Below are 21,023 nucleotides of genomic sequence, written 5' to 3'. Positions count from 1 at the left end.
GTGTTAGTTACGTCGTATCAGTCTTAGAAACGAAATTGCAGGAGGAGATATTGCATCACTCACAGACAGTGACCTGCTAACGACATAGATGCTGTGAAACAAATTACTAGGGTTGAAAACGGACCATTGGCACAAATACAAAATGTCGATAGGCAGAGACAAAGTAATAATGAGTTAAAATTCAGATAAAAATTACTTCCCTCTCCGCTCTTCAAATCCACAATTCGAGCTAGTTACGTCTTTTCTTTTGAAGTGTTAACTGTGAAGTGACGAGATGAGAAATTTATCTCGTATCGTTAAAGTTCTAAAGTTCCCTCATTTCTTTATTAGGAGTCTCAAATCGCAAATAAGTGTGCAACTATAGTTGCAGTTCGCGAAGGATATCCAACATTTAACAGACTTTCCGCCAGATACGAGTACGTTGAGTGTTAGTATGATAGAGATGCTTCGCATAAAGAACAGTCTTCGTTGCATACGATTTGAGATGTATTTTGCATTTGTAGGCACACTTGCTACAGATTGTTGCACTTTGCCACACTCCTTGTACGTCTGCCTTTCCGCTCACTTTGTCCGTTGGAGCAACACCTTCATAACGCCTCGGAAGGGCGCTTCCACCAGCACGGACAGCACCGCGGCCGCCGGATACGTGATGCAGTAGTCCGCAATCACCAGCCACACCTGCAACACACGTGCCAAGGTCGCGTTAGGCAACACTCTCACACATGTTTATTTTTTCTATATGGGCTTTGGCTATCCAGCTACTTATCCAGTTACATAATCACTACACACGCCAATCCGCTACACTATCTGATCAAAGATATCCATCTGATGAAAGATAGCCGTACAACCATATGCGTGAGTAATGCAGAATTGACCACTAGACGACACGGGAGGCGGAACCGCCAGTATAAAAGGAAATGGGGAATAGTGAGTTGTCAGCAGGCAAGCAGTAACAGCATAGCGGGTCGGTCAGGAGAGATCAGTGTGTCCGAACATGGGCTAGACATTGGATGTCGCCTAAGTAGCAAATGCAACAAGGAGATTTAAGCCCTTCGAAAGATGTCCAATTCGACTGCTCGCAATGAGAGTAGGAGGAAAATCTAAGAAAGAACCACAGCTAAACCAAGACCAAGCAGATCTCTCGTACGGACCGACAGGGACTGTTGAGCAATGCGAAAAGACATCAGCGGAAGGAATTACTCGTCAGTTGCAAAGTGCTAGCGGCAGTCCATGGCTGTGCGTAGGGAGTTAAAATGTGGGGGCGTGCGATGGGGCAGCAGCTCCTCGTAAGTCGCACACATTTCTGTAGTGAATGCTGAGCGAAGTTTAAGGCGGTGTAAAGAACGGCACCACCGGACAGTGGATGACTGAAAAGAATGATCTGAAGTGATGAATCACACACTACCTCCTGTAGCAATTCGGTAGGAGGGTTTGTATCTGGGGAACGCTTACAGAGCGTTCCGTTCCATACGTTCGGTACGGAGGAGATGGTGCTATGATATGGGGATGTTTTTCCTGATAGGACTGTAGTCCCCTTCTTGCATTTAAGAAAAAGTAAATGCTGAAGGACAAAATGGTTCAAATGGCTCTGAGCACTATGGGACTTAACTGCTGAGGTCATCAGTCCCCTAGAACTTAGAACTACTTAAACCTAGCTAACCTAAGGACATCACACACATCCATGCCCGAGACATTCGAACCTGCGACCGTAGCGGTCGTGCGGTTCCAGACTGTAACGCCTAGAACCGCCCGCTGAAGGACACTAGCAATTTTTACAGCCTTGTGTATTACGTAGAATAGAGGCACAGTTCGGAGATGCGACTTTACTGATCTGTGTTTAATGAGACGAAGGGACAAATGTACGGATCTGAATAAAGCTCGGCTCATAAATGTGCTAAGGACGAGCCGTACGCTGTCTTCTTTACGGTCTGTTGCTATATGAGTAAAATATTTTATTAAAAGGTGATCCTGCGGTCAAATAATTGAGGGCAGACAAGTTATGCGAATTATAAATTAATGCACGTAGACAAACAGGAAAGGATTTGTGATAAACATAGACAATAACAGACGGTTAATCTAGTTAAGTCCAAGCAGTTTTGCACGTAAATAAAATTAATTATTGAAATATATCACAGGCTTAGAATTATCTAGTGTGACGGAATCCCCACTAAGATCAAGGCGCGACATGCACCCAATACATAAGTTTCTTCACCTGCCTTCTTCGATGCCCGTAACTTAGATACAATAAGCGATCAGAAGTCTCTCTACATAAATTCAATCGCACCGCTCTGCCGTATTCTCCGATGACAGACAACTAGAGTCTCTTCATCTCGATCGATGTTCGAACCGTTCCCTCTTCTCTTCGTCCATCCTGCTCCCTAGAGCACCTCTTCCACCAAAAACATCCTCATACGCCATGAAACTTCAGCCTATAAAGCTCGAGCAGCTCCCAACCAAGGTACGTACTGGTACGTTATGACGTGTCTGTAAACACCAGTTGTTAGCATTTTTAATTATATATCATATTAACATTGGCATATTTGTGCTTCTAGCACACCTCTATTCATATTATGAGTAATGATCATAGATCAGTAAATTTATACACTATTAACTAAATACTGCTCCATTTTATCAGTGTAATTGTGGAAAACGATCTGGTTCGACACCCTTTGACATATAAACTTAATACTACAGGATATTTAACAACAATGTAAAATCGGTTGCTTAATAAGATGATGGCTACTGTGCAATCTCATTACCTTCCATATGGCTCACGGTGTGTTATAAAATTATTTATCACTCAGTAAGTAAAAATTTATCGTGGAATGACATCATGCTCCAAAGGTTCTCACATGGGGAGAGACCAGGAGACCTTGCTGACCAAGGTAGAATTGTCGCAACAACGAAAACAAGCATTAGGTACTCTCGCTGTGTACGGTTGCGCACTATCTTGCTGAAGTGTAAGTCCAGGAAGCCTTGCCATGAAGGGCAACGAAAAGGGGCGTAGAATATCGCTGAGGTACCGCTGTGCTTGAGGGTTTTCTACTGTCAAATGAAATGGCAGCGCAGGCCATCATTCCTCGTTATCGGGCCGCATGGCTGTCGACAGTCACATTTGTCAAACTACCTGGCAGATTAAAACTGTGTGCCGGACGGAGACTCGAACTCGGGACCTTTTCGCGGGCAAGTGCTCTACCATCTGAGCTAACCAAGCACGACTCACGCCCCGTCCTCAAAGCTTTAGTTCTGCCAGTACCTCGTCTCCTACCTTCCAAACTTCACAGAAGCTCTCCTGCGAACCTTCCAGGAGTGCTAGTTCTGCAAGATTCGCACGAGAGCTTCTGTGAAATTTGGAAGGTAGGAGACGACGTACTGGCAGAACTAAAGCTGTGAGGACGGGGCGTGAATCGTGCTTGGGTAGCTCAGATGGTAAGGCACTTGCTGCGAACGGCAAAGGTACCGAGTTAGAGTCTTGGTCCGGCACACAGTTTTAATCTGCCAGGAAGTTTCATATCAGGGCACACTCCGCTGCAGCGTGAAAATCTCATTCTAGTCACATTGGTATTCCACCGGTGTCCGGGGCGTATCCAGACTCGTCTTCGGCCTGTAATTTCATTGACTGGAGTAGAATTGTCTTCATTGGTGTATCGCGCTTTGAATTGAGCCCAATGACCAGCGAAGATGTGCCTGAAAACGCCCCAGACTGGTAGGATATCAATCGACTGCCTCCCGACACGTGCGCCGACAGTCAGAAATGAATCTCTATAGCGGCATTTCTTTTCAGAGAATGATTTCTTTGGTTGTCATCCACGGCACCCTTAAAACACGGTGGTACATAGACGATATTCTAAGCCCCGTTCTGTTGCCCTGCATGGCAAGCCATCCTGAGCTTATATTTCACCGAGATAACGCCCGCACACAGCAAGAGTTTCAGCTACCTGGCCCCGTGCCTATCTCGCCACCAAGGTCGCCTGATCTCTCCACAAATGAGAACTTTGAGCATTATGAGCAGGGCCATCTAACCACCTTGCGATTTTGACGATTTAATGCGTCAGTGGGATAGAATTTGGAACGATATCTCCCTGTAGGACGTCCAACAACGCTATCAACCACTGGCAAGTCGAATAACTGCTTGCATAAGGGCCAGAGGTGGACGAACGCGCTATTGAATTGCTCAACTTGTGAAACTCTCTCTCTTGAATAAGTAATCTATTTTTTCTGAAATGGTAATCATTTAATTTGCCTTTATATAAACATCGCATTTACTGATTTTCGTCTCATTTGGATAGTTCCTCCTTGGTGTGTAGATTTTTTTCTTCTTTCTTTTCCATCTCGTAGAGTGTATTTGCACCAAGCTGTGAGCCAATGCGAATTATTGTTTATTAGTATTATCAAAGAGCATGACAAATGTGTTAAGCAAGGCACTGTATTTGTCATCTATATTATCGGCACTATAAACATCTTGCCACTCGTGTTCCTTGACGAGGTTTAAAAAACTCTCTACTGCCGTAGGATTAACTTTCCTAAATAGTTTGTAATTATATGTGACGTTTGTTTGAGTGCAAAAGTCTCTTATTGTTGAAATTTGTGCATCGTGGTCTGAAAGGCCATTCATCCTTTTACTAACAGAGTGCCCATCTAGTAATGAAGAATGAATAAAAATATTGTTTATGGCTGTGCTACTGTTAGGCTGCACCCTTGTTGGAAAAACACAGCCTGCATCAGATCATATGAATTTAGGAGATCTACCAACATCCTTTTTCTTGCACGATCATCTATATCCGAATCCCGCTCCAGCTACTGCCGGGTCTGGGTGCTGACGAGTCCTCTCCATTTGGCTCGGTCCTCCCACCACTTTTCTTCCTCCACTTGCTGCCAGGTTACACCTCTCCATTCTACAGGTATTCACACTCCCATTTTCCACCGTGTTCTTGGGCGCCCTCTAGGTCTTTTCCTATCCATCTTTAGTTCTTCCATACTTTTGGTGAGTCTCTGCCCATGCATCCTCTTAACATTCCCATTCCATCTTAATCTCTTTCTTTCAATTTCCTCTCTCATACTTTCTGGTTTGAGGTCCTTTCTAATCTCTACATTCCTTACTCTGTCCACTCTTGTTTTTCCCTTAACTGCTCTGAGAAATTTCATTTCCCCTGCTTGCAGTCTCCTCCAGTCCCTTTTTGTCATTGTCCATGTTTCTCCACCATAGGTGACAATAGGGATGTAATAATTCTTATACATAAGGAGTTTTGCTCTTTCTGAAACTTCATTATTCCAAATCAGGTGTTTTATTGTTTGGTAGAAATTGCCTCCCTTCTGCACGATCATATAAAGAATTAATATTGACATCACCACATATAGCTAATTTCTGGCACTTCCTATAAAGTAAATCAAGAACCCTCTCTAGATTGAGCATAAACGCTCTGAAGTCACAATTAGGGGACCTATAAACAACAAAAATTAGAAGTTTAATGTCACTAAATTCAACTGCCCCAGCACAACATTCAAATATCTGTTCAGTGCAGTGTCGTGATACGTCTATGGACTCAAACGGAATACTGTTTTTTATGTACATGGCCACTCCCCCACTCCACAAGGAATTTCTTGAAAAACAGCCAGCTAATCTGTATACTGTTTATAGAAGCTTCTGAACTGTCAAATTATTTAAGTGGTGCTCCGATATACCAATAATTTCAGAGTCAATATCTATAAGCAGTTCACTAACTTTATCTCTAATACCTCTTATATTTTGATGAAATATGCTAATTCCTTCGCTACTTGGAAACATGACGTCCTCTGAAGGTGATTCCGTAGTTAGAGGAACTTCCTTTAAGCAGGTGTACCTATCAGCTGACTTCAATCTAAAAAAGGCGCAGCTCTGAATGGTGCTGGCATTGCAGTCAGTCTCCGAAATGCCGTGAGGGCATTCGCCCTGTTTGCAAAGCGCCTCCCACGCACTGTTCTTTTCAGTTGTGGAATGAGGTCGAAGTCGCGTGGACTGATGCTTGGTGAGTAGGTTGAGTGGGGGAGGATCCATCATGTAGCACGGCCTACCTCACTCTGAACGCTTCTGCAGCTGGTACCGAGCTATCCTCGCAAGCGGTCGCAATCTGTCCCTTGATTTTGGTAGTGTTTGGTGCGAGCTTTGAATGTATTTACTGCGATTACAGTGATGTCACACGTTTGCACGATACATCATAGTTGCCATGACTTATGGAATGACCTTCGTATTGTTCTGGTTAGGATACATGATATCCAAATGTAATTCCCGAATAATTCCTATCATATTTCATCCATAGCCTACCACAGCTTATGCAGCGTAGGGGTATGCGGCGGAAGCATGATGGAGGACAGGTGGTGTAAGTGTGGTGGAAGATGGCCGGGTCGAGCTGAGTCTGTGTCATGGCCTCCAAGGTCGCCCATCCTGAATCCTCTGGATTTTGCTGTCTGGAGTAATCTCATTAGTGAAGTGGTATAGCTGAAGAACTGGATCATCGAACCGTACAGTCTTGTCAAGATTAACGAGACGATAAGAAGTGTTCGAAATAATTCGTACCTCAATGCAGAAACGAAGGCAAAATTGCATCCAAATGTGAGGACGACACGTGGAACACCTCCTTCACCAGGTATGGGTGTACAGCAAGTTGCGACTTTTAACTCACTACTGGGCCATTCATCCCGGGGTAGAGTATATGCAAGGTTGCATCCAGTCGTACTCAAGCGGTGCAAGCAATTCGAATAAGGCCGCACAGACATGTGTGATGCTGATAGGGAAGGGAGATCTTGCACCACCCGATTTCCATCTTTTCGACAAGATGACAGAACATCTGGTGGAGAAGAGATTTCCTAGTGATGAGCAAGTGCTTCCTAGTGATGAGCAAGTGCACACAGCGGTCCTTGAATGGTTCCATGACCAAGAGATTTCTAGCATCGAGGAACTGGCTGACTTGTAGAACTTTCCGACAGTAGTTTGCAGAGCTGTGGTGATGATACTGGCAAATAGCGTCAGGTATCTGTTTCACTTTGATGTGTAGTGCAGCATTTAATAAAACTTATTTTGCCTGCAATAATAATGTGTACGTTGAATTTCTTACTTTTCTTCTTCGAGGTTTTTTTTCCCCTTCAGTCTTCTGACTGGTTTCACGTGGCCTATTCCTCTTTGTTGTATGTGTTCCAATCTCTGTTTTCCTCTACAGCTTTACCCTCTATGGTTTCCTCTTGTGCAATGAAAATTATTCCGTGATGTCTTAACAGATGTCCTATCATCCTGTCCTTTTTTCGTCTCAGTGTTTTCCACATATTCCTTTGCTCGCTGATTCTGCGGAGAACCTCCTCATTCCTTATCTTATCAGTTCATCTAATTTTCAATATTCTTCTGTAGCACCACATCTCAGATGATTCGATTAATTTATTTTCCAGTTTTGCCACAGTCCATACCTCACTACCACACAATACTGTGTTCCAGACGTATATTCTTAGAAATTTCTTCCAGAAATTAAAATCTGTTTGATACTAGACGACTTGTCTTGCTCAGGAATGCCCTTTTTGCCAGTACTAGTCTGCTTAGTACGTCCTCCCTGCTCCGTCCGTCATGGGTTCTTTGACCTCTAGGTAACAGAATTCCTTAACTACGTCTGCTTCGCCATCACCTATTCTATGTTAAGATTACCGCTTTTTTCATTACTGCTACGTCTCATTATCTTCGTCTCTCTTCTATTTACTCTGAATCCACATTCTGTGTTCATTAGACTGTTCATTAGGATCAACTGGTCCTTAGACTCAAGAAACACTCTATCAGTACAACTCACGAAATTGCAAATAGTAATGAGCCAAGAGGCAGCAGTAACGGTGCTTGGAAAATTAGGAACATATTATTGGTCCACTGAATCACATTCACTTCCTTGTAGACTTCCAGAAGTCTTCTAGTTAGGCCGCTTGCGTAGAGAGCTACACAATGGAAGACGTTGTGTTGTGATGTTCTCTTCATGTGAGCTATGCGGAAATGGGCCTTTTACTCGAGATGCCAAATACCATCAATTAAAAGCACTAAGTGAATGTGGTGGGTAACTAGGCTTACAGTCTACCCGTTATTACGCAGAAAGTATTAACATTGCCTGTCGTTCAAGAAGATCATGGGTTTGAATTGTGACGACGTGGCGGGAGCAATCGGCATATCTTAGGCAGGCCCAAAGAAATTCAGATTCACTATCTGTGCAATGTGTGCCGATTGTTGTCAGCGGAGTTGTTGGACTCATCAGACTCCAACGTAAGAGATGAAAAAATCTAGCTTTTGTGGTCCTGTCCTCCTCAGTTGCGCGTAATACTACGGTATATTGATAATTTTCACTTATGGACCGTCTGACAGCAACTGAATAAAACACAATTTTAGTGCCATACGCGTTTCGCCTTTATTTTCTGAAAGGCATCATGAGTGGCCTGGAATATGTACATATGTTAGCTATTTTATTTACATTTTTGTCACTGTGCCTATAGGTTATAAACAGTTCTGGTGGTTGGTATTTCCTATTAAGTAGTAATGCTTTGAACTGTACTTACAGGTTGCGTAGACAGTTTCTTACATATTACGCTCCTGTTGCATTTTTGGTGTTGTTCTTCTTTCTATGAGCGCCAATTTGCTGTTTTTTCCACATTCCACAGCACTATGCACTGAACGCTTGTTTTAATGCAATGTTTTGGTTTCTGTTGCGACTGTCAAATGTTTTTGCCAAAGATCGAATATTACTGCCAAACTTATGAGTGTAACTATTGAAGTATCTGTGGTGTGTTCGTGTATGCATTTGTGTGTGCGTTTGTGTATGTGTGTGTGTGTGTTTTGGTGTGGTATTAATTTAATTTAATTTCATTGTATTTATTTATTTATTTTTGTTTTTGTCCTGTGTATGTGTGTGTTTTGGTGTGATATGTATTTTTTTGTGCTGTGTGTGTGTGTGTGTGTGTGTGTGTGTGTGTGTGTCTGTCTGTATTTTGGTGTTGTGTATTTTTTTTTTTTTGTGGGGGGGGGGCTGTGTGTGTGTGTGTGTGTGTGTGTGTGTGTGTGTGTGTGTGTGTGTGTGTCTGTATTTTGGTGTTATATATATATATATATATATATATATATATATATATATGTTGTCATTTCCTTTATTAAGTGTAGTAGGGAGCCTGTGCTGATGTGTGTTTGTTCATTTATCACATGTTTGTTTTCTGCTATGGCTTTCTGGATGTGGAAGATTTCTTGCATTTGTATAAGATGTTTGTCATGGTTGCTTATTCTCATTATTTTCATTTCTTGTTCCATGTTTGTAGGATGATGGTTGTAGTGTTTTAAATGCTCTGCAAATGTGGAATGGTTTGTTTCATACTTCCAACATCTGATATGTTCTTTGTATCTTGTTTCAAAATTCCTGCATGTCATGCCTATGTATACTGCATCACAACTTTGACATTCAAGTTTATATATTCCTGATTGTTGGAATTTGTCCCTCTTGGTAGCTGGCTGGCTTAGGTGTGATTGAAGGGTTTGCCCAGGCTTATATGCTGTTTTGAAGCCCTGTCTCTTTAGGATGTTTGCAACTCTGTGTGTTAGTTTATGTGTGTAGGTCATGGTGTACCATCTGGTTCTTTTCTGTGTGGTGTTGTCATTGTGTGTGGTTGTTGAGTGTGTTTGTAAGTTTTCAGCTTGTGAGTTCTTTAGTATTGTGGAAATGTTGTGTTTGTTTTTTATTTGTGTTTTTATTTTTTGGTTGAGCCTGTGTACCACATGTGTGTCATACCCGTTGTTCCTAGCTATTTGTATGATTGTGTTCATTTCTTGTTCATAGTTTCTCTTGCTGAGTGGGATTCTGTTTAATCTATGTAACATGTGTCTTAGTGCTGCAAGTTTCTGGCTTTGGGGGTGGTTGGATGTGGAATGTATTATTGTGTCCGTGGCTGTTGGTTTTCTAAAGATGTTAAATGTATGTTTTCCATTTTCTTTTTTAATTGTAATGTCAAGAAAATTTATTTGATTTTCTTTTTCTTTTTCAAGTGTGAGTTTTATGTTCTTATGAGCTTTGTTTATTTCTGAATGGAGTTCATCTATTTTTTCACTTGGCTCGTCTACCAGACAGATAATGTCATCCACGTATCTGTACCAATATATGATTTTGAAACTTTCATTTGTGGTTATCTTATCAAATATCTGATTTTCAAGGTGACTGATGAAAATGTTTGCTAGTGTTCCTGATATTGGGGATCCCATGGGCAGTCCATCAGTTTGTAGATAATATTCTTCCTCAAACTGAAAGTAGTTTTGTTCAGTTGTCAGTCTGAGCATATCTGTTATTTCTTTTATTGCGTCTGTGGTGAGGTTGCTGTGGGATGAGAGATTTTGTTCTATGATTTCTATTGTTTCTGTGATAGGGATGGAGGTATACATATTTTCTATATCGAATTAAATCAGTGATGCTGTGTGTGGTACCTGTATGTTCTGTATATTTTCTATTAGGTTTCCTGTGTTTATCACTGTTCTGTTGTTTTCTACTTTATAGTGTTTTGTAACTAACTTTTGGAGGTGTTTGGCTATGCGGTATGTTGGGGCTTTCTTGAAGTTGATAACAGGTCTCATTGGCATTCCGTCTTTATGTACTTTCGGTTGGCTGCGGAGTGCTGGTGCTTGTGGGTTTTTCTGTGTTAAGTAGTATTTCTGTTTGTCTGTGAGTGTGTGTTCAATGTTTTTCAGTGTTCGTTTCACGGATGGTCCATAAGTGAAAATTATCAATATACCGTAGAAAAAATCTAGGTCCATCCAAGCCACAATAAAACATGACCATTGTCGATATACGTGGGGGGATTTTACGGTATTAAAAGGAAAAGGCTGAAGTTTTAGCTGATGGTGTTATACACACCGAGGTGACAAAAGTCATTGGATACCAATATGTACATGGGCAGATGGCGGTAGTACCGCGTACACAAAGAATGAAAGGGCAGTACATCGGCGGAGCTGTCCTTAGTACTTCAGTCATTCACGTGAAACGCTTCAGACGTAATTATGGACGAACGACGGGAATTGACAGACACTGAACGCGAAGTAGTTGGATCTACACGCAAGGGACGTTCCATTTCGGAAACCACTAGGGAATTCAATATTCCGAGATCCACAGTGTCAACAGTGTGCCAAGAATACCAAATTTCACAGTGGCCGACGGCCTTCACGTAACGTCGGTAAGTAGCGGCGTTTAAGTAGAGTTGTCAGTGCCAACAGACAAGCAACACAGCGTGAAATTAGCGCGGAAACCAATATGGGACGTACGACGAACGTATCCGTTAGGAAAGTGCGACGAAATCTGGCTTTCATGGGCTCTGACATCAGACGACAGACGCGAGTGCCTTTCGTAACAGCACGACATCGCTTGCAGCGCCTATTCTGGGCTCGTGATCATATCGATAGGACTGGAAAACCGTGGCGTGGTCAGATGCTTCCCAATTTCACTTGGTAAGAGCTGATAGTAGGGTTAAGTGTGGCGGAGACCCCACGAAGCGATGGATCCAGATTGATGAAAAGGCACTGTGCAAGCTGATGGTGGCTACATATTGGTGTGGACTGGCTTAAATGGAATGGATTGGGTCCTATAGTCCAATGGAACCAATCATTGAATGGGAGTGGTTATGTTCGCCTGTTTGGAGACCATTTGCAGCCGTTCACAGACTTCATATTCTCAAACAACGATGGAATTTTTGTAAATGACAATGCGGCATGTCACCGGACCACAGTTGTTCACAGCTGGTTTGAAGAACATTCTTGACAGTTGTGCAAATGATATGGCCACCCAGATCGCCCGATATGACTCTCATCGAACATTTATAGGACATAATCGAGAGGTGAGTTCATGTACAAAATCTTGCACTGGCAACACTTTCGCAATTATAGACGGCTATAGAGGCTGCAGGGTTCATTATTTCTGCAGGTGCCTTCCAACGATTTGCTGAGTCCGTGCCACATCCAGCTGCTGCACTACGTCAGGGAAAAGGAGGTATCCCATGACTATTGTCACCTGAGTGTAATCTATATAAATAAAAATCGTTTGGTGCATGTATCACATATCATCAACGAAGAACGGCTCGACAGATTTGGTTGATTTTTGTCTTTTTCGTGTTCTTAATTATCAGGCCAAGGTTTTTTTGAAAGGTAATTTTTGAAAAATCCATCGGAAAAGTGGAAAATTAAAATCAATTGTAAAACCTAGGAACGGCTAGACCGATTTGGCTTTTTGTGTCCGTAATTGTCGATGGCAGTGCTATCTGTGGAACGAAAAAGAAAAAAAAAATACGTTTAATTTGACAGTTCTGCTGTAACGTGTTTTCAAAACAGAAAAAAATCAGTTTGACAGTTAATATGTATATATTAGCGTAAATTTTACACCGCCCTCTAATGAACGTTAGGATGGACATAGGCTATACATTTGTGTAATATATATACTGTATACATGTATATGTAATATATAAACGGGAACGTAGTTACCACATATCTAGAAATGGTCTTGACAGATGCAATGTTAAACATTCAGACGGCAATGAACATGGAGGGGAGGGGGGGGGGGGGGGAGGATGATGTGGACAGGGAGAGTGGGTTGGTTCAAATGGCTCTGAGCACTATGGGACTTAACAGCTATGGTCATCAGTCCCCTAGAACTTTTAACTACTTAAACCTAACTAACCTAAGGACATCACACAACACCCAGTCATCACGAGGCAGAGAAAATCCCTGACCCCGCCGGGAATCGAACCCGGGCGCAGGAAACGAGAACGCTACCGCACGGGAGAGTGGGGAGGAGGTTATGCACAGAGAGATGGGGAGGAAGAGAAGATATCCGGTGAGAGAGGGGGGACGAAGAGACGGACAGAGAGAGGGGAAGAAAGGAATTTGGGATGTATACGCATTTCCCATACATATATAGCAATTACGAAGCATTGCCGGTTTTTCTAGTTAATAAATAAACTTAATGGCACTCACTGCTTATTGTTTGGAATATACGTTCTTTCAAATCATTCAGGTAATAGACGCTAGTATGCTATCTATTGACATGCTTGCTATAATTCCTGTTAAAGAAAACCATTTAGTTATTCATTTTAAGAAACTTACCGCAGAATATGCGTCAACATGTCGTGGCTGGCGCAGACTGCCCTGGTCGTAGATCTGCGGTATGGTGTGGATCAGGTATGCGGCGAATGAGAGCCGACCGAGGATAACAAATATTTTCGCCGACAGAAAGTTAAGTATAATCTCTGAAACAGAGGAGCAACACTGTCAGTGCAGATATAACGAGACTATTCGCGAAACATGAGACAGTCTGTACGTTTTCACTGCCAAGTCATACTCTTAAGAATCTAAGATAAATGGAAATGAACTTTATATGGAGAAAAGCAACTGAAGCTGACGTATGAATTTTGAGAAAGACGTACCTACAGACGATATGCCTTCTGAAAAAGATTTACTGAGATAATATACATTACTGTAGTGAAAGGATAAAAAAGGTTCTAGATTGGTAAGAAAGGGGATACGTAATCACAGTTAACAGACTAGCTGTTAAAGAAGGTACAAGCATATGCCATAGGTTCACAGATATGAGTGTGGCGCGAAGACTTCTTAAGTTATTGAATGCAGTACGTTGTCCTCGACGGCGAGTGTTCTGCAGAGACTAGGGTATCGTCAGGAGTGCACCAGGGAAGTTTGATAGAACTCCTGTTGTTGTCTGTATACACAAATGATTTGGCGGACAGGATGGGCTGCAGTCTGTGGCTGTTTGCTGGTGATGCTGTGTTATACGGTAAGGTGTCGAAGTTGGAGTGACTTTAGGAGGATACAAGACGACTTAGAAAAATTTTCTAATTGGTGTGATGAATGGCAGCTAGCTCTAAATATGGAACAACCAAAGTTAATGTGGATGAGTAGGAGAAATAAATCCGTAATGTTTCGAATATAGTGTCTGCTTGACACAGTCACGTCGGTTATATATCTGGGAGTAACGTTGCAAAGACATATGAAATGGAGAGAGCATATGGGGACTGTTGTAGGAAAATCGCATGGTCGATTTCGGTTTATTGGGAGAATTTTAGGAAAGTGTGGTTCATCTGTAAAGGAGACCGTACACAGGGCCCTGGTGTGACTTATTGTTGAGTACTGCTTCAGTGTTTGGGATCCGCACCAGGTCGGATTAAAGGAAGACATCGAAGTAATTCAGAGGCGGGCTACTAGATCTTTTACCGGTAGGTTCGAACCCGTGGTCTAGGAGTAGGGACCTTGATTAGTAATCGAAACGTATCCCGTCCTCGGTCCAAAACCCGCCACCGCTTGATTTTTGATTAACAAATAACACTGAGAGCCGAAGACTTCCGGCATAAGATATCACCCTCATTCTGCCAACGGCCTTGTCAAATAGGGCGGATGAGCGGACAGAGGTTCAGGGCACTCTCTTGTCTTAGGGGTGGGAAACTGCCCCTAAAGGCGGGAGAATCAGCAATGGTCAACAGTATGAGGATGGAGAAGGCAATGGAAACCACTGTATTAAAGATGAATAGCGCGTTTCCACAGGACATGTGGCCTGTAATTTAAAAAAGTGTCATCATGATCTCTCCATCGGCAAAAGATTCCGGAATAGTCCCCCATTCGGATCTCCGGGAGGGTAATGCCAAAGGGGAGGTGACCATAAGAAAAAGATTGAATAATCATCGTAAGGATAACGTTCTACAAGTCGGCGCGTGGAATGTCAGAACACTGACTGTGTAGGGATGCTAGAAAATCTGAAAAGGGAAATGCAAAGGCTCATTCTAGATATAGTAGGGTCCGTGAACAGAAATGGAAGGAAGACAAGGATTTCTGGTCGGCTGAGTATAGGGTAATGTCAACAGCAGAAGAAAGTGGTATAACGGGAGTAGGATTCGTTATGAATAGAAAGGTAGGGCAAAGAGTGTGTTACAGTGAACACTTCAGTGGTAGGGTTGTTCTTGTTAGAATCGACAGCAAAGCGAAAGACGTCCCCGGAGGCTGATCAGAAAGCCTCCTCGATGCGTCTGACAAACAGGTTTCAGGTACTGTCTCTGGCTGAGCCAGTTGCAGCTGCCTGTCCTGTTTCAGAGGATGATTCTCAGCCTTCAAGGTCCGGGCAATCGCAGAGGGTGGGCTTATTGGTAGTTAGGAGCTCCAATGTTAGGCTCGTAATGGGGCCCCTTAGGGATATGGCGGCTAAGGAAGGGAAGAAATTCAGTGTGCACTCAGTGTGCATTCCGGGTCGAGTCATTCCTGATGTGGAAAGGGTCCTTCCGGATGCCATGAAGAGCACAGGGTGCAGCCAGCTGCAGGTGGTGGCACATGTCGGCACTAATGACGTGTGTCGCTTTGGATCTGAGTAAATTCTCTCTGGATTCCAGCGGCTATCTGATTTGCTGAAGGCTGCCGGTCTTGATTACGAGATGAAGGCAGAGCTCACCATCTGCAGCATCGTTGACAGAACCGACTGCGGACCTTTGGTGCAGAGCCGGGTGGAGGGTCTGAATCAGAGGCTCAGACGGTTTTGCGACCGTGTTGGCTGTAGATTCCTTGACTTGCGCCATAGGGTGGTGAGGTTTCGGGTTCCGCTGAATAGGTCAGGAGTTCACTACACTCAGCTGGCGGCTACACGGGTAGCGGAGGCTGTGTGGCGTGGACTGGCCGGTTTTTTAGGTTAGAAGGCCTCGGGAAAGTACGGGATGGGCTGCAATCTCAAAGGGTGCATGGCAAATACAGGACGTGCTTGGATCAAGGAACAGTCGGAATTGTAGTTGTAAATTGTTGTAGTTGTGCTGGGAAAGTCCCTGAGCTTCAAGCGCTAATAGAAAGCACAGAAGCTGAAATCGTTATAGGTACATAAAGCTGGCTAAAGCCTGAAATAAGTTATGCAGAAATTTTTACGAAGTCTCAGACGGTGTTCAGGAAAGATAGATTAGGCAGAATTGGTGGTGGAGTGTTTGTGTCTGTCAGTAGTGGTTTACCGTGCGAATTGGTATGGGTGGAGGTTATACTTAACACCCGAACTAAGTTAATAATTGGCTCCTTATACCGACCCCCAGACTCCGATGATATTGTTGCTGAACTGTTCAGAGAAAATTTGAGTCTCGTAACAAATAAATATCCGACTCATATGGTTATAGTTGGTGGGGACTTCAACCTTCCCTCGATATGTTGGCAAAAATACTTGTTCAAAACCGGTGGTAGGCAGAAAACATCTTCCGAGATAGTCCTAAATGCTTTCTCCGAAAATTATTTCGAGCAGTTAGTCCACGAACCCACGCGAATTGTAAATGGTTGCGAAAACACACTTGACCTCTTAGCCACAAACAATCTAGAGCTAATAGAGAGCATGATGACTGATACAGAGATTAGTGATCACAAGGTCGTTGTAGCTAGGCTCAATACCGTTTCTTCCAAATCCACCAGAAACAAACGCAAAATAATTTTATTTAAAAAAGCGGATAAAGTGTCAATAGAAGCCTTCCTAAGAGACAATCTCCATTCCTTCCGAACTGACTATGCAAATGTAGACGAGATGTGGCTCAAATTCAAAGATATAGTAGCAGCAGCAATTGAGAGATTCATACCTCATAAATTGGTAAGAGATGGAACTGATCCCCCATGGTACACAAAACAGGTCCGAACGCTGTTGCAGAGGCAACGAAAAAAGCATGCGAAGTTCAGGAGAATGCGAAATCCCGAAGATTGGCTAAAATTTACAGACACGCGAAATTTGGCACGGACTTCAATGCGAGATGCCTTTAATAGGTTCCACAACGAAACATTGTCTCGAAATTTGGTAGAAAATTCGAAGAAATTCTGGTCGTATGTAAAGTACACAAGCGGCAAGACGCAGTCAATATCTTCGCTGCGCAGTGCCGATGGTACCGTTACCGACGACTGTGCCGCTAAAGAGGAGTTATTGAACGCAGTTTTCCGAAATTCCTTCACCAGGGAAGACGAATGGTATATTCCAGAATTTGAAACACGAACAGCTGCTAGCATGAGTTTCTTAGAAGTAGATACCTTAGGGGTTGCGAAGCAACTCAAATCGCTTGATACGAGCAAGTCTTCAGGTCCAGATTGTATACCGATTAGGTTCCTTTCAGATTACGCTGATACAATAGCTCCCTACCTAGCAATCATATACAACCGCTCGCTCACCGATAGATCTGTACGTACAGATTGGAAAATTGCGCATGTCGCACCAGTGTTTAAGAAGGGTAGTAGGAGTAATCCATCGAACTACAGACCTATATCTTTGATGTCGGTTTGCAGTAGGGTTTTGGAGCATATGCTGTATTCAAACATTATGAATCACCTCGACGGGAACGATCTATTGACACGTAATCAGCATGGTTTCAGAAAACATCGTTCTTGTGCAACGCAGCTAGCTCTTTATTCGCACGAAGTAATGGCCGCTATCGACAGGGGATCTCAAGTTGATTCCGTATTTCTAGATTTCCGGAAAGCTTTTGATACCGTTCCTCACAAGCGACTTCTAATCAAGCTGCGGGCCTATGGGGTATCGTCTCAGTTGTGCGAGTGGATTCGTGATTTCCTGTCAGAAGGTCGCAGTTCGTAGTAATAGACGACAAATCATCGAGTAAAACTGAAGTGATATCAGGTGTTCCCCAGGGAAGCGTCCTGGGACCTCTGTTGTTCCTGATCTATATTAATGACCTGGGTGACAATCTGAGCAGTTCTCTTAGGTTGTTCGCAGATGATGCTGTAATTTACCGTCTAGTAAGGTCATCCGAAGACCAGTATCAGTTGCAAAGCGATTTAGAAAAGATTGCTGTATGGTGTGGGAGGTGGCAGTTGACGCTAAATAACGAAAAGTGTGAGGTGATCCACATGAGTTCCAAAAGAAATCCGTTGGAATTCGATTACTCGATAAATAGTACAATTCTCAAGGCTGTCAATTCAACTAAGTACCTGGGTGTTAAAATTACGAACAACTTCAGTTGGAAAGACCACATAGATAATATTGCGGGAAGGCGAGCCAAAGGTTGCTTTTCATTGGCAGGACACTTAGAAGATGCAACAAGTCCACTAAAGAGACAGCTTACACTACACTCGTTCGTCCTCTGTTATAATATTGCTGCGCGGTGTGGGATCCTTACCAGGTGGGATTGACGGAGGACATCGAAAGGGTGCAAAAAAGGGCAGCTCGTCTTGTATTATCACGTAATAGCGAAGAGAGTGTGGCAGATATGATACGCGAGTTGGGATGGAAGTCATTAAAGCAAAGACGTTTTTCGTCGCGGCGAGATCTATTTACAAAATTTCAGTCACCAACTTTCTCTTCCGAATGCGAAAATATTTTGTTGAGCCCAACCTATATAAGTAGGAATGATCATCAAAATAAAATAAGAGAAATCAGAGCTCTAACAGAAAGGTTTAGGTGTTCGTTTTTCCCGCGCGCTGTTCGGGAACTGAATGGTAGAGAGATAGTATGATTGTGGTTCGATGGGGATACTGAAAGAATAATGCAGTACATAAAGGGAAATGAAAATCTAGTAGTCATGGTGGACTGGAATGCAGTTGTAGGAGAAGGAATAGAAAAAAAGGTTATAGGAGAATATGGGCTTACGACAGGGAATGAGAGAGGAGAAAAACTAATTGGAAAGACTAATTGAGTTTTGTATTAAATTTCAGCTAGTAATAGCGAATACTCTGTTCAAGAATCACAAGGGGAGCAGGCATACTTGGAAAAGACCGGGTGATATGGGAAGATTTCTTTTACATTACATCATGGTCAGACAGCGATATCCGAAATCAGATACTCGATTGTAAGGTGTGCCCAGGAGCAGACATAGAATCAGCTCGCAATATAGTAGTGTTGAAGAGTTGGCTGAATTTCGACAGATTACTCAGGAAGGATCAGTACACAAAGATATGGGATATAGAAGTGCAAAGGACGACGAGATATGCTTGAATTTCTCTAAGGCTGTAGATACAGCAATAAGGAATAGCTCAGTAGGCAGTGCAGTTGGAAAGGAATGGACATCTCTTAAAAGAACAATCACAGAAGTTGAAAGGAAATATATAGGTACAAAGAGGGTAACTGCGAAGAAACCATGGGCAACAGAAGAAATACTTCACTTCATCGATGAAAAGAGGAAGTACAAAAATGTTTAGAGGAATTCAGGAATGCAGAAATACAAGTCACTGAGGAATAAAATAAATTGGAAGTGCAGGGAAACTAAGTCGAAATGGCTGCATGAAAAATGTGAAGAGATCGAAAAAGAAATGACTAATGACTGTCGGAGGGACTGACTCAGCACACAGGAAAGTCAAAATAATCTTCGGTGACATTAAAAGCGTGGGTGGTTACATTACGAGTGCAAAGGTAATTCCTCCGTTAAATGCAGAGGACAGGCCAGATAGGTGGAAAGAGTACATTGAAGGCCTCTATGAAGGGGAAGAAGAAACAGGGCCGATTTAGAAGAGATAGGGGATCCAGTAGTAGAATCAGCATTCAAGAGAGTTTTGGAAGACTTAAGATCAAATAGGGCAGAAGGGATAGATACTATTCCATCAGAATTTCTAAAATCATTGCGGGAAGTGGCAACAAAACGACTATTCATCTTAGTATGCAGAATGTATGAGACTGGCAACATACCATCTGACTTGCGGAAAAATATCATCCACACAATTCCGAAGACTGAAAGAGCTGACTAATGCGAGAATTATCGCACAATCAGCTTAACAGCTCATGCATCAAAATTGCTGACAGGAATAACATACAGAAGAAAGGAAAATATAATTGAGGATGTGCTAGTGACGTTCAGTTTGGCTTTAGGGAAGGTAAAAGCACGAGAGAGGCAGTTCTGACGTTGAGGTTGATAGTGGAAACAAGACTGCAGAAAAATCAAGACACGTTCACAGGATTTGTCGGCCTGGAAAAATCGTTCGACAGTGTAAAATGGTGTAAGATGTACGAAATTGTGAGGAAATAGGGGTACGCTATAGGAAGAGATGGGTAATGAACAATATGTACAAAAGCCAAGGGGGAATAATAAGAGTGGGCGACCAACGACGAAGTGTTCGGGGTAAAAAGGGTGTAAGACAGGGATATAGTCTTTCCCTCCTACTGTTTAGTCTGCATATCGAAGAAGCAATGATGGAAATAAAAGCAAGGTTCAGTAGTGGAATTAAAATTCAAGGTGAAAGGATATCAACGATACGATTCACTGATGACGTTGCTATCCTGAATGAAAGTGAAGAAGAATTACCTGATATTCTGAGTGGTATTAACAATCTAATGAGTACAGAATATGGATTGAGAGTAAATCAAAGAAAGACGAAAGTAATGAGAAGTAGCAGAGATGAGAACAGCGAGAAACTTAACACCAGGATTGATGGTCACGAAGTAGATGAGGTTAAGGAATTGTCCTACCTAGGCAGTAAAATAGGCAAAGACGATCGGAGAAAGGACATCAAAAGCAGACTACGCGTGGCCAAAAGGGCATTCCTGGCCAAGATAAGTCTGCTAGTATCAGACATAAGCCTTAATTTGAGGAAGACATCTGGAGCACAGCGTTGTATGGTAGTGAAACGCGGACTGTGGAAAAACAGGAACAGAATAGAATCGAAGCACTTGAGATGTGGTGCAGGAGGCGAATGTTGAAAATTAGGTGGACTGATAAGGTAAGGAATGAGGAGGTTCTGCGCACAGCGTTGTATGGTAGTGAAACACGGACTTAACGGACATCTGTTAAGATATCAGGCAATTACTTCTATGTTACTAGAGGGAGGTGTAGAGGGAGACAGCGATTGGACTACATCCAGCAAATAACTGAGGACATAGGTTGCAAGTGCTACTCTGAGATGAACAGGTTGGCACTGGAGATGAACTCGTGGCGGGCCGCATCAAACCAGCCAGAAGACCGGTGAGGGACCGAATGCTTATAGTTTTAATGCAACCAGGTAATAGCTGTATTTGAGTGACACAGCTCAACACCCTTCTTGTAATAGATTTTAACATTGTCTTTGT

General features: G+C 42.8%; 1 protein-coding gene across 1 annotated transcript in view; it reads right to left on the bottom strand.

The window, feature by feature from the left end:
- Positions 1-468: 468 nt before the first annotated feature.
- Positions 469-21,023, bottom strand: part of LOC126457780 (nose resistant to fluoxetine protein 6-like) — a 338,758-nt gene continuing 318,203 nt past the window's right edge. Inside the window, exons 12-13 of the mRNA XM_050094366.1 lie at positions 13,118-13,260; positions 469-678 (exon numbers count right to left, since the gene is read on the bottom strand). Of these exons, the coding sequence (XP_049950323.1) occupies positions 562-678; positions 13,118-13,260 (260 nt within the window). The 3' untranslated portion in view covers positions 469-561. The remainder of the gene's footprint in view (positions 679-13,117; positions 13,261-21,023) is intronic.

The sequence above is a fragment of the Schistocerca serialis genome, chromosome 2 (assembly GCF_023864345.2).
Source record: "Schistocerca serialis cubense isolate TAMUIC-IGC-003099 chromosome 2, iqSchSeri2.2, whole genome shotgun sequence".
In the NCBI taxonomy this organism is placed as follows: domain Eukaryota; kingdom Metazoa; phylum Arthropoda; class Insecta; order Orthoptera; family Acrididae; genus Schistocerca; species Schistocerca serialis.
This window is presented reverse-complemented; position numbering and strand designations above follow the sequence as displayed.